The sequence below is a fragment of the Malaclemys terrapin genome, chromosome 17 (assembly GCF_027887155.1).
Source record: "Malaclemys terrapin pileata isolate rMalTer1 chromosome 17, rMalTer1.hap1, whole genome shotgun sequence".
NCBI lineage: Eukaryota > Metazoa > Chordata > Testudines > Emydidae > Malaclemys > Malaclemys terrapin.
Window position 1 is genome coordinate 24,829,268 of NC_071521.1, and position 14,646 is coordinate 24,843,913.

The window sequence follows — 14,646 nt, forward strand, 5'->3', positions numbered from 1 at the left end:
CTGAGCTGCCTAGCTGAGCATCTGTGTAGGAGCCGGAGAGGGGACATGCCGCTGCTTTTGGGAGCTGCTTGAGGTAAGCACTGCCCGAAACCTGCAACCCTGACCCTCTCTCCTGCACCCCAATCCCCTGCCCCAGCCCTGATCCCCCTCCCGCCCTCCGAACCACTCAGTCCCAGGGCAGAGCACACTCCTGCACCCCCAACCCACAATTTCATGAGCATTCATGGCCTGCCATTCAATTTCCATACCCAGATGTGGCCCTCAGGCCAAAAAGTTTGCCCACCCCTGTCCTAGAATGTACCTCTGGAACCTCTGGTGGTGGTATGAATTGTCAGTAGGGTAAACAGAACCTCTCTCTCTCTCTCTCTCTCTCTCTCTCTCACACACACACACACACACACACACACTTACTTACACTTACTTTAAAGGAAAATGGTTCTTATGATAAATACAGAAACAAAAAAAACATGTATGTAAGTAAATTTATCCAAACAGCATGTCTTGAGCTAGCCAAGAGGAATCTGATTCCTTGCTGGAAAGGATGCATTTTTCTCCAAGAGGAGAGGAATAGATGAGACTAATGGGATTTATTTCAGGTAATAAATCAAATCAGGGAATAAACGGGATGGGAGCAAGTCTTTGGTGGCTGTCAGAATCCTGCAATCTGACTAGCTGTGCACTGGCCCTTTCAGTCTGTTTTCTCTGGGAGAAACTTAAGGTCTGAGCTGTAGAAAACCAAGTTACAGAACTGACTTCCCCTTCCACATCTCCTCTGAATTTGTCCTCTGAATTTGTAACATTGCATTGTTCATTATAAAAATGGAAATGTCATACGGTTGAGCGATCCACAGAGCTTCTCAATTCTTACCCACAAAAGGAGATACAATTAAGTTACACAGTGAGCTTCAGTACTAAGTATGAAGAGTTCTTCAAAATGCACTACTTACACAGTCTGCAGAAACATCTACTTGTGCCTTGCTAGCAACTCTACAGATTTCTATTTCCACAGTATTATTTACCAAATTTGAGGGTTGAGGGGAGGAAATGAGTTGTTGTAAAGATGCTACTGACGGAACTAGGAGTACAGAAAAGCCACAAAAAGACTGGGACAAAAACTGACATTAAGAAACAAAGATACAAATCTGTGGTTTTGAAGCTGGCCATCTCCCCACCACAACACATGCACTATCGGCATGCCACAGGTGTATACCACATGAGAACGTGGAAATGTGATTGCTAGGGGAGGGCTGGCAGTCCTGCATCTATAAAACATTCATCCAGAGGTGCATTTATGCCTCTGTTCCATTTTCCAAAGTATGTTTGAACTAACATCTTTGGAGATATTTAATCTCTTTGCTGCTGTCAGGAATTTTTTCCTCATGCCAGCACTAACCACCATCTCAAAAAACAACCCACACCTATGTCCTCACTTCAACATTTCCCATTGTGTCAGGCCTTCTATGTATTTATATTTTTGGTTGTAAGCCTGTTAGGGCAGGGACTCTCTTTATATTTCTGTATTCTACAATCCAGAGCACAGCATCTCTCATGTGCCAACAAGAGTTTTCTACCGAACAAACTCAAGTGACTGGCCCATCTCAATACACCAGGGACATTCTAGCTGCAAAGGGAGCTTACTTCCCCAGATAGGCCCATTACACAGTACTGGTCAGTATGTGGTTGTGGGAGTCACAAGAGGGCTACACAAAAATGCAGAAACACTCTCATCAGGAGTAAAGTCACAAGCACTGTAGTAGGAATGCAAACTGATTGGAACCCTTTTTTTAAAGGTCATCCAGATTTTTATTTTTAACCATTTGCACAACATTTGAAAACTCTGAGCCTCTGTAAAATATTAACCCCATCTTTGAGATTGGTGGCCCCTTCTGCGTACAATGTTGCCCCACCCCTTGAAGAGCTTTATCCATTTGCTCACAGTGGGAATCATCATATTAAACACCAAGCAGCTATATCTAGTGACCTTTCCACAATGAGAATGAAGGGAATTTTTCTGGAAATAAGGTTCACTGTCCAATGGTGGAAGCAACTGAGATCAATGAAAAGATGGCAACCATAATAGTCAGTGAAAGAAGGCCATCCAGCCAGCGCCTAGCTGGCCCAATGAGAGACACCCGACTAATCAGGGAGACAAAAGGCCATCCAGCCCCTATCAGAGAGCAGACTGAAGAGTGACTTGCAGGACAGAAGATTCACTAGGGAATATTAGATGAAAAAAACCAATCCCCATCAAAGAATCACTTACTGGTGTCTTGGGGAATAACATTCATTTCCAGTAAGTGCAGTCCAATATGGAAAAGACTCTCTGAACAACAAAGCATGAGAGCCCTTTATGAGTAATAACAAGCAGCACATTTTTATGAAAAAGCAACAGGCCAGCATAAAATAAATCAGTGCTTTTGATTTAACAGTGAAAATACACTGAACCCTCATCCTCCCACCTGCTGTGAATCTCTTTCAGGAAAAAGATTTGGCTTCATATTTACCTAAATTGTCTGTCGTTCCCAGTTTCACTCTGAACTGGCCTAATGCCCTGAGGTTAGACGGTAGAACTCCGTCAGCTTTTGCACTCATATGACTTAAGAAATGGAATGTGGCCTTTTTTCCGACAAGCCCAGAGTGAGAACATCATAAAAGCTGAACTTTAGCCCCTTTTTGAGCAGGCAGCACAATAGCAAGGAGGATGCTGTCAATCCCTGGAGGCTCTGCCACTGAAAAACATCACCAGTCTGAAGTAAAAGGTCAGAAGTTACTTAGGATTGCATCTCTTGTTTTCTTCAGTTTTTCCTCCTCTGTCAAAGGCAAACAGTTAAACATTCCCCCCTCCCTCTTTCTCAGAAATGCAGGAAGGAAGTGCTTGCAAAATAGTTTCATTTAAAAAATCCACAATCACATACACACAAAGAGCAAACACTGGCTTAGAACCTGGACAGAACTAGTTGTGTTTCTACAGCCTCATAGTTCTTTAGAAATAAAAATGAAACTTGATTATAGCAGTGTCATTCCCCTTGCCCCATGGAGGCTGTGTTTCTATTCTATTACATTATTATTTAGGTGTAGATACCTAACATGTAAACATTTGAAACTGGTTGCTACAGTCACTTTCTTGTGCTCCTACAGAACACAAATAGCTGGGTATTCTTTTTAAACTGAGGAAATCGCAGCCTATCTTGTGGAGAAGGTCTATGGAGTAGGGGAGAGATGAAAAACAGCAAACATGTTAACTGTTAAGCTGTTATGCTGATAATAGCCACTGAAGAGGATTAACAACCTCAGGGGTGGTACAAAGATACATTTCTGGTTCAAATCTGGCCCTTCTCAGTAGTCACCAAATTCTGTACCAACTGTTCTAACTGCTGTTTAGTTACTTGTATCCAGTTTATTGCTGCAAGTGTCTATGACACACACAGCATCACTCCAATTTGCAGTCCATTTCCGCAGTCTAGTGGGGAGCTGGCTGGATGTTGCTCAAGGCCATTTTGGTATAGCTGGGATTAGCCAGGTATTCTGAAATCCACTAATCTTATGCAGAAGAATACGAATGGGAAGAGGAAGCTGTGGTCTTTCATTTTAGCTACTTCTGCCATACACCAGGTAGCCAGCTGATGGTCCAGCTGTGTACAGACCCTCAAGCAATGAAAGGATATACATGGAAGAATTCTCAGATATTGGTGGTTTATGCTCTGCGTCTTTGGGCATATCCTAAACATAAGCAGTCAGCCCTTTTGGCTGGACTGACTCATTTGGTGAGTTTCAGTGCATTGCCTATTCCACACCAGCATTAGCACAACAGCTAGTCTATTTCTTCAAGGCCTCAGAGACTAATGAATTCCATGGATTTCTGTTTTTCTTACTGGTGCTGAGACATCTTGTCTTCCCCTTCTAACCAGGGTTATGATCCATAACTGCTGTTAGAAAACTTTCAACTCCCTGACTGCTTCATACACTTTGTGACCATGAGAACTGATGATTGTCATTCCCTTGAGATAGTGCATCTCTGTTGCTTGCAGTTTGTTCAGAATGCAGCAGCACTTTGGCTCAGTGGTTTGAGTAACTATGATCATGTTACTCCTGCCCTGCGTTCCTCACATCGCTCGGCTAGAATGTGGTGGACTGATTTCAAGTTGGCAATGAGACATTGTCAAAAAATCACATTCCTGCTGATTTCTTTTTATCCATTATTATCTTAAGTACTGTTTCGATAACTGTAACTGAAAAGAATGAAGACAAACCCTTTTTTCACTTTATTTAGGAACACAGGAATTGCTAGACTGGCTCAGACCTGAGGTCCATCTAGCCCAGTATCCTGTCTTCGAGACTGGCCAGAAGGTTCAAGACTCTCTACAGTAGGCAGATTTCTGCAATGATAACATTTTGTGTATTGCCCATTTTCATGGCTGTATAGTCAGTTTAATAAAGCAGAGAGAAGAAAACATTTCCAGAGCAGCGTTGTAAACCAACATGAATTGACGGTTTGGGTAGGACCCAAAAATACTTTTTACTAAATTTTGAAATTGACATGATTTCAAATTGACACATTGTTTCTTACAGCCCTGAGGGCTGTACAATCCTCTAACCACCTCCTCCACCCTCATCCTGATGGCTATCCATGCTCTGATGCCTCTGTATATTAGGGATTTTACTGCTATGTTCCAGGCCAGTATTTGGGATGTTGGTGCTAAAGGCCATGGGGTGTGGAAACTGCTCCTCTATATAGACAGTTGTCTCAGTTCATTTTCCCCCACTAAAGAAACACCTCAAGATTCCTTTTGCATTTCAGAGCTGTCTCTTTTATTAAATTACAACTATCTGATGCCATATTTCACTTTCTTGCTTACCCCAATCCATTTAGCCTCTTCTTTAGTTACTGTACTCTTTTAATCAGCATTTTTAAGAGGGTTTGAAAAAATATATTGTTATTATTTGTACTGCAACAGCACCTAGAGACCATAATCAGGATAGATAAGGGCCAGGGCTAGATTTAGGGGTGTCATCACAATGTCAACTATATGATTATCTAGCCCAACTGGACTATTTTTAGCTGTCAGTTGCCGGGGCGGGGTTGGCAGCTGCAAGTCGCGGTATTTGGGGCTATTTTGCTGTCCTGCTGCCACTGGCCGCACTGCTCGGATGTTCTTGGGAGGGAGGGAGCCTCCTGATCTGCCCCGCCCCCTGCCAAGATACCCCACGCGCCGCTTGTCTTACTTCGTGCCCCCTCTCCTTAGGTGACATTTGCAGTATGCGCAGAATTCTTGTCCAAGGAAGGCAGAATATTTTTTTTGCAGAAAATATGCTGCTGTTCCGCCGTTTGCCCACTAGATGCCAGTGTGGCACGAGAACAGCCTGAGCTGGATGATGCTGACTGGTCTGGGAGGCAGTGGCAAACTGCTAGCAGGTGGGTAGCGGGTGCACTGTTTTCTCAAGTGAAAAGTCACATCAGCGTTCTTGGAGCCAGGTTAGGAGGCAGAGAGGGCCACACAGGGCTGCTGGGGGGGGCGGGTGTCAGGGCCACATGGGGACTCCAGAGGGGGGCTCCAGGCAGGGCCACATGGGGGGGCCCACTGATGATGCTGTGTCTAGGGACGCGTAAGGTGCAAATCCAGCCCTGATAAGGGCCCCAGTGTGCTAGGTGCTGTACAGAAATAATGTAAGTAGCAGACAGTCCCTGACTCAAGGGCTCACACTCCAAGACAAAACACACAAGGAGATGAAACAAACTAATGGAGGAGTGGATGAGGCTAACAGTGACAGGAACAGATTGTTCGATAAACTAGCTGGGTACACAGTCTTTTCCACACTGCAGAGTTAGCCCAGATTCTGGTATGGATGTTGCCCCACCCTCCCTCTCGTCCACATAAAAAATCCTCTAACCCAGACTCAAGGATGCTTTAAGCTTGGGCTAGCAGGATATAGGCATGAGCTCAGGTTTTGCTTCAGCCTGAGCTGAAAACCCACCTGCTTTGCAGTGAAAACTCAGGCTAATCAAGACCAGGGGCTGTTAGTCCTCCAATGCTATCCCACAATTCCATCTGAGCTGTACTTTCTTGTCTAATTCCTGCCTTATTCCACACTGTATTTTAACCTCATGTTTGCCTGCTCTATTTCTGCTACGCTTCCACAGAATCAGAGATGCCATCCAGATGCCTTTGTCCATGCTGCCAGCTGGCCAGAAGCTGACACCAGCCTTCTGGTAAAGTTGTGGTGTGATATCAGTAAGACCCATAAGAACACTTCTGCACAGGAGCTCAGGAAGGACAGACATGTTCTCCCAAAATACACTGTGAATAAATTTATAGAGTGGCCCAGTTTAATGCACCACTAAGAACCCTGGGATATCCTGCCAGAAATCCACCCAGCACACAACTAGTACAGCACCACTGTAGACACTGCCACACAGTTCTGGCATGGATAGTACTTTCCAGTGGGGAGGCTCCACTTGTGCTAGACTAGCCTTGGTTAGACTAGCCTCGGCTAAGTTTTTAAAGTTGTAAGCCAGGGGTTCTCAAACTGGGGGTCGGGACCCCTCAGGGGGTCACGAGGTTATTACAGGGGGGGGATTGTGAGCTGTCAGCCTCCACCCCAAACCCCACTTTGCCGCTAGCATTTATAATGGTGTTAAATATATAAAAAGTGTTTTTAATTTATAAGAGGGGGTCGCACTCAGAGGCTTGCTATGTGAAAGGGGTCACTAGTACAAAAGTTTGAGAACCGCTGTTGTAAGCCTTTTAATTGTTTTATTATTGGGTACAACCACCTTGATCTCTTCAGCGGGGGCAGGGGGCTTTATACCTAAAATAGTAACACAATGGGCTGTAACACTTTGGTCTAATTTTGGTTGATGGGTTTAGTGTGCATGTGCTGGGTGGTGTTGGTGACCTGTGAAATACAGGAGGTCAGACTAGGTGATTTGGTGGTCCTGTCTGGCCCTAAACTGTATGACTCTACCTAGGCCAGTGGGTAGAAGAGGCAGGATTCTCCTATACTACCCAGGGTTCAATAATACATAACAAGGCTTTAGAGTAAAGCCTAAACAAACTGCCTTCTACGAGTCTAACCTGGAAACTGTCTCATCAACACAATGAACCCTTTCTCTGAGTACGGAGTTTACAGCATCTATTCACGTTTTAGCATATTTAGCCAAATTTAGCCACCAGACATTTTTACTGCTGCTAGTAATACATTGGGAACATTGTAAACAGAATCGCACTGAAAATTTTTAATAATGATGGCTCTTTCAGAAAGAACAAACAAAGACTGACAATCAACTAAAGTTCAGTGGTATCATGGAAAGACTGATTAGAACATGGAAGACACCCTAGTTAAGGGGTTCTCACAAGAAAATTTTTGGTGGCCTCAGATTGCGACCACCAACTATTGCTGGTGGCTGCTCTGACAATTTTTCCTACAATACTCAATTAACTTTAGGAAAAACAAATAAATATGCATATATACATATCTAAATCATTGTAATTTATTTATGAAGTGTTTTTTTGCAGACTCAAAAATAAAAATAATGTACAGTTTTCTCTATTTTTTACTGGACCTAAACACAATAGAAACAAATAATGTGTTTTACATGTATTTGTCCCTTTTTGTTGTTGTTTCTTTTGCTTTTTTTTTGGTTGCTTATTTTTATAAGACTTGCTAGCTAGTAAGTCTGTTTGTGTGAAAAGTGATATTTGTATTTTGTTAATATCACTTTTCACAGCAGCAGACTTGCTAGCTAGCAGGGAGGCAGTGAAAAGTGATATTAACAAACATACAAATATCATTTTTCACAACAGACTCAGTCAGCCCTAGCAAGCTGGGGGACAAATTAAGCCCTGGATGGGGAGGTGGGTAGGGAGGCAGCTCGGGACCAGGGGTGATGCGGGGGGTGAGTCCAGGGACCGGAGCCCTGCAACTGCACAGTCCAGTGAGTCCAGGGCCGGAGGACATAGTGGGGACAGGGGCGATGTGGGGGGGGGGTGAGCTTGGGACCGGCAGTCACTGCTATATGGCTGGGGGCCGGATTGTGTGGCCCCATGGGTGGAATCTAAAACCCTGCAGATGGGGGTCAGAACAGACGACCAGAGCCTGGGGCCAGAGGAGGCACTGGGGTAAGGGGGTGAGCCTGGAGTCAGGGCTCAAAGCCCATAGCCAGGGGATGGAGCCTGCTGTCACACAGCTGGAGTCTGCCACTCGCCACCCCAGATCTGAAACCCAAGCCCCGCCACCTGCCTGCTCCTCCAGCATTTCTGGCTCCAGAGGGGGACAGGGCCCTACCCCTACTGGCAGCCCTGGTAGGGGCCACTGCTTTGCTCACCACCAAGGAGGATGTGGCCACATGAAAAGCCTCTGGTGGCTGCATGCAGCCTCAGTGGCAGCATTTGAGATACACTGCCCTAGTTGATTTTTAAGTATCAGAGGGGTAGCCGTGTTGGTATGGATCTGTAAAAAGCAACAGAGAATCTTGTGGCACCTTTAAGACTAACAGATGTATTGGAGCATAAGCTTTCGTGGGTGACTACCCACTTCATCTGATGAAGTGGGCATTCACCCACGAAAGCTTATGCTCCAATACATCTGTTAGTCTTAAAGGTGCCACAAGACTCTCTGTTGCTAGTTGATTTTGTTAGCCCCTTGTGCTTGAATTCTGTTCTCCTAAGAACAGATGCTGAAGTTTTAATATATTCAAAAGTAGTTTTTCCCCTAAACTTAGACTTATCCAAATGCTCCTGATTTTCCTGAGCAGACCCCAGCCTAGGCTTGATTAGCAGATCTCTTGATTTAGAGACCTATATTACTCCAAAAGGGATTTATATTATAAAGAAATGTAAAACTGACTGTTGATTTAAGGCCTGGCCTGACAAAAGATGCATAACACGTAGTACTGAGAATGTGGCTAAATGTTGCAATGCAATTTCTGAAACAAAATTAGAAATATGGAGCTTTTATGAAACAGAATTTCATAAATGACTCTCCTAACCCTTTCTGAAAGAGAACCATTGCCCCCCTACCAGGGATGAGGTCTTCAGGTTCTCCACCATATTTATTCCTTCTTTTAAGATGCCTCACTTCAGCCTTATGGCTCTCATCCCTGCCCTGCCCTGGAACCCATCAATAATACTGCTTGAACATCTGGCAGGGACATTTGCCCTAGTAATATGATACTGACCAGTCACTTACTATGCCTAGGTACTTCTAGGGGAATTCTGCACCACTGCGCAATGAAGAATTTTGAGGAAATTAACTTTATGATGCAGAATTTCCTTCCCCTCACAGAAATTGGCTGCAGTGCTGCTAGCCGCCATTAGGGGCTGCTGGACCCAGCAGAGCCCAACTCGTACATAGAAGACACTGCTGTGGGAAGGGAGAGGGAGCTAGTGGATTCCGGACAGCTGCAGTTCCCAATATGCCCTGAGGGAAGGAGAGGACAACACGCAGGAAACTCCATGCAAACCTGAGACCGAGCATCAGGCTGTTTCTTCCTCTGGATCCCTGGGCTCTCAGGGTGGAGGGGGGTGTCTGGGCTGGGGGGGGAGGGGGGGCACAGCTGGGCTCTGGAGAGGAGGGGTGTGGGTATCTGGGCAGGGGGCCCCACGGCTGGGAGGGGGTTCAGGTGTATTGGCAGGGGGGCCCCATGGCTGGGCTGTGCAGGGGGAAGGGATTGTAGGTGTCTGGCCCCCTGGCTGGGCTTGGGACAAAGGGGCAGAGAAACAGGAACTGGGTTATCATGGGGTTTCTTTAACTCTTTACTCCTGGGGGAATTTTTGTGTGTGTCTGTATTGTTAGACATACTTGCTGACAGGTATTTTAAAATAAATTGCCAAAATAATTGAAACTAGTGTGATTATGTACTGTTATTTTGACAAATAAAAATGTAGAATTTTTAATTTTTTGACACAGAATGCCCCCAGGAGTAACCCCTGGAGCCAAAGGCACCACTTCCATTGTGCTTCTGACCAGAAACCAAGCTCAGTCATTTTCTTGGCCTAAGGCTGTATAAATTCTATTGACTTTTGCCCATGTAGCAACTAGTTTATTAAACAAATGTTATTCCTTTTTTTTTTTTTTTTTTTTTTTTTTAAGTGTCCTTTAAAGGAGAATTTTAGTGACCAAGACATCTGGTTACAAAAGGAAGGGAAGAAAGTACTGAATAATCTCCGGTCACATGTAACTCACAGATTAATCTGGCTTGTATGTGAATTCCAGTGGTTTGGGATCATACAGCCTCCAAACTGTTTATGTGAGACGTGTATTTTTCCTGTTGCACTGCAGTAATTGTTTTGCTGGTCTGGGTGATGGATGATGGAGAAGGTTGTGTCTGGAAATGTGCTCAGAAGTCGACAGGAAGCTGAGAGGGCCCTTGCCAGCACTTCCTTCCTGTAGATGAAGGGAGGAGGAGGGACTGGGGAAAAAACTTGGCTGTCTCTGACCCTGAGAAAAGTCTAACCATTCCAGCTGGATTACATTAAAATATTTTAATCTTTAGAAAGATTAAAGTATCCTTCTTCTATAACTCCTACCTAAGTGGTAGGCTCAGTGGGGCTTAAGAGAATTAATTGTATTGAGGTCCTAAAAGTTGCAAGGCAGATGTAGAATCAGAATCAGGTGTTGGAAGCTGAACAAATGGAGATCAGATTTCAGCCATTTTCAAATAGATTGTCAGCCTTATTTGCAACACAGCTGGCAAACCACAGGAACATAGGGATTTCCACAATGGATCAGACCCAATGTCTATCTAGTCCAGTATCCTGTATCTGACAATGGCCAGCACCAGATGGAGATGTAAGAACACCCCAGTAGGTACATGTGGGATATCACGCCCCCATGAAGGTCTCATCCTGGTCTCTATTAGTCAGAGATTGGCTTAAGCCCCGAAGCACAGGGTTTAATATCCCTCCCCAAATTCTGTTGTCATTAATTATAACAACTTCAGATATTAATGAGCGCCATATAAATACCCAAGGCCTTTTTAAATCTTGTTAAGCTTTCACCCTCAATGAGCAGCCCAGGAGCATTCTGGCCAACCATTCCACCTCTCTCAATGGAGACAAAAAAAGATTTGCCTAAGGAGCCTTCCCTTGCACAGAGTCATCCTAGCACGTATTGTCGAAGACACTAAACTTTGCTCCCTCACACACTTAATTCATACGCCCCCTATAACCTCCTAGGAGCCATCTTCCATCCACATCAACAAAACACACAGAGGACACTCAAGAGTGAGAACTCTCACTCCTCTAGATCAGTGGTTCTCAACCAGGGATACACGTACCCCTGAGGGTACGCAAAGGTCTTCCGGGGGTACATCAACTCATCTAGAGATTTGCCTAGTTTTACAACAGGCTACATAAAGAGCTCTAGCAAAGTCAGTACAAATTAAAATTTCATACAATGACTTGTTTATACTGCTCTATATACTATACACTGACATGTAAGTACAATATTTATACTCCAATGGATTTATTTTATAATTATATGGTAAAAATGAGAAAGTAAGCAATTTTTCAGTAATAATGTGGTGGTGACACTTTTGTATTATGTCATGTCTGATTTTGTAAGCAAGTAGTTTTAAAGTGAGGTGAAACTTGGGGATACATAAGACATATTAGACTCCTGAAAGGGGTAAAGCAGTCTGGAAAAGTTGACAGCCACTGCCCTAGATCAAGGACTGGATGCATATTAAAGAGGGGGAGGGGACCTCTCACTGTTCCTCCACAACCACCAGTTCCGCTCCAGTCGTCACAACATTGATAGGAGCACTAGTGCAGAAAGGGCTCAGGCAGCCACGAGGCTTTTAAGCACTATGTCGACTTCCCCTGTTCCTTGCAGGTCTGTGTGATGTAGTGCTGATGGTGGCCACCAGCACCTTGTCTACATGAGGATTTTCACTCTCACTATCAGAATGATAAAATTTCCTCACGTAGATAAAGTCAGAGACAGACAAACCAACCTAAACAAAAAAAAAAAAATCCAAATCAAAACAAACAAACAAAAAACCCAGAAAGAAACAGACTCACTATTCCTCTCACGGAAAAGCCAAAACAGCAAGTAGACTGAGCTCTCACAACAGCCTCTTCTTTGCAAAAGAAACCTGACCAAAAAAAAAAAAAAAAAAGCTCCTCATCCACAAACAGAGAATTGGAAACAATGGAAACCATGAAACTAGCCCTCACATCAGAATACGAACAGCTCTTCACAGCTCAAAATAAGTGCACAACTGAGTAGGAGCCTGACACTTTAGAGTCACTGCTTCTAGATTCATATATTCCAATGCCAGAAAGGCCAAATGTGTTCTTCTAGCCTGACTTCCTGCATAACACAGGCCACAGAACTTCCCTGAAATAACGTCTGTTTGAATTAGAGCAGATCTTTCAGAAGAACATCCAATCTTGATTTTAATATTTCCAGCGAATCCACTACAACCCTTAGTAAACAGTTCCAGTGGTTAATTACTCACTACTTAACGTAGTTCTCAGGTCCCTCTTTCCTGCATAGGATTGGGACATGACGCCACTGTTTTTTTATTACACGTGCACATGTACGTGTGCAGACACACATCTATACCTTTGCTGCACGTTACTTTGTAATCTAAATAGGAACTCTTTCATTAGAAGGATAATTACTGCTGACACATGACTGAATAATAGAAAAACTAGACGATGGATAAAACGGAATGATCACTTGTGTAAGGCATTATAATTAAAACTGTATATTCTTGTGAGTAGATAGGGGTTGTTGAAACAGTACAATTGTCAAACATTTTTTTTTAAATCAGAGTCTAATTCCCAACGTTCTGACAGCTGACTAGTCTCAGAGAAAAAACAATGAGGAGTCCTTGTGGCACTTTAGAGACTAACAAATTTATTTAGGCAAACTAAGAAATGTATTTGTTAGTCTCTAAAGTGCCACAAGGACTCCTCGTTGTTTTTGTGAATACAAACTAACACGGCGACCACTCTGAAACTAGTCTCAGAGTGTTGAAGGTCCAGTCACCTTCATGGTACATTGTAAAATCATAGATGCAAGATGCATTTGACTGGTTCAGCACTTGATTCACTGTTTTTGTTTTATTCCTGTTTAGGGTTTAATTTTCTGACACTACAGAAATTAGTAAAACATACACAAAGCAAATCTTGCTGACCAAAACATTACAGATAGATCTGAGCGCCTGCACAGGCAGAAAACTCACCATCAGTGTGGTCGCTTGGGCTGCTCTCCTGATTCATCCTTTCTAGATGGACACCAAGTTAAAATGTTGAGCTAAAATGGTGCAGTCAGTGCTCTCAATTCTGAAAAGAAAAATGCAGAGTTACTGCCTGTGAGATCTTCACAAGTTTGACAAAGGAAATACTAAGTTTGCACTTCATAAACTAAGGGGTGTTTGACCCTTGGCAAAGTGGGGGAGAAAGTGCCCTGGGATCTATTTTCTCATAGAAACTCCAGCACATCCTCCAGTTTGAAGGATGGGGGCCCCTAAAGGTAGATCTACACTGCAGCTGGAAGATGTAATTCCCTACTTGGGTAGACCTAGGCATGCTAGTTCTGCTCTAACTAAAAACAGCAGTGTGGCCATGGTAGCCCAGCAGCAGGTCGGGCTAGCCACCTGATATAATCCTACCTGACATGAATTTGGGCAGCTAGCTAGTGCCACCTTGGCCATGCTGCTGTTTTTAGGCACTACCTCAAGCAGAGCCTAAAAAGCATGTAGATCTAGCCAAGCTGGGAATCACATCTTCCAGCAGCTGTGTAGACACACACTGTGTGAGGAATTATTAATCTAAACCTGCAGTGGAAGACATCACAACATCAGATGAGCACATCATCTCAATTATTCCCGCATGTTCAACAATGCAGCTTGATTTCTACATCAATGTAACATTCATTTTTAGGTTCATATTTCACAGACCTCAGTGTAAGTCAAAGCCTCATCTTGAATGTTCTCTATTTGCCCCTGTTAACAAAAACAAAACCTACATAACTTCCCAATTTTGCAAACTGTTGAAACCAAAATCATGTTTGCATCACTGTTACACTGCCCCACCTCCTTGTTTGCACACCCACCCATTCATTACATCTTGGCTGTGGCTGGGAATAGAACCCAGGTCTCCTGAGTCCCCGTCCAGTGCCTTAACTACATCCTTTCGGCTGACTCACATTAGAGGATTGTTTGTCAGGAAATTCCCCTCAAGAATACCGAGATTTAGTGTTCTTGCAAACAGCAATACACAGAATACAAATATACTAGGAAAGAGAAGGGATTTAAGTTATTGGATAATCTGTTAAAGGCTTACTTCAGGTCTGTGTACTTTTTGAGTGTTATAAATACAATCCATGTGAAGTGAATGGTAGTCTCATGAGCATAGGCGTGCGCAGCCCATTTCATTAGGGTATGCACCCACCCTAGCCCTGCCCCTGCCCTAGTCCCGCCCCCATCCACACCCTCCTACTTCCCGCCCCCTGACTTCCCCCCTCAGAACCCCCAACCCCCCCTGCTCCTTGTCCCCTGAGTTGACTACTCGCTCCTGGGACCCCTGCCCCTAACTGCTCCCCAGGACTCCACCCCCTACCTAAGCCTCACTGCTCCTTGTCCCCTGACTGCCCCCCTAGAACCCTACCCCCTACCTGTCCCCTGATGCCCCGGCC

At 44.2% G+C, this 14,646-nt stretch overlaps 1 protein-coding gene across 8 annotated transcripts in view; it reads right to left on the reverse strand.

Moving 5' to 3' along the window:
• EXD3 (exonuclease 3'-5' domain containing 3) overlaps positions 1-14,646 on the reverse strand; it is a 598,889-nt gene that overhangs the window by 478,941 nt on the left and 105,302 nt on the right. For all 8 annotated transcript variants that reach the window (XM_054007609.1, XM_054007611.1, XM_054007610.1 and 5 more), the window contains one exon: positions 13,193-13,292. In XM_054007609.1, the coding sequence (XP_053863584.1) occupies positions 13,193-13,229 (37 nt within the window). In that variant the 5' untranslated portion in view covers positions 13,230-13,292. The remainder of the gene's footprint in view (positions 1-13,192; positions 13,293-14,646) is intronic.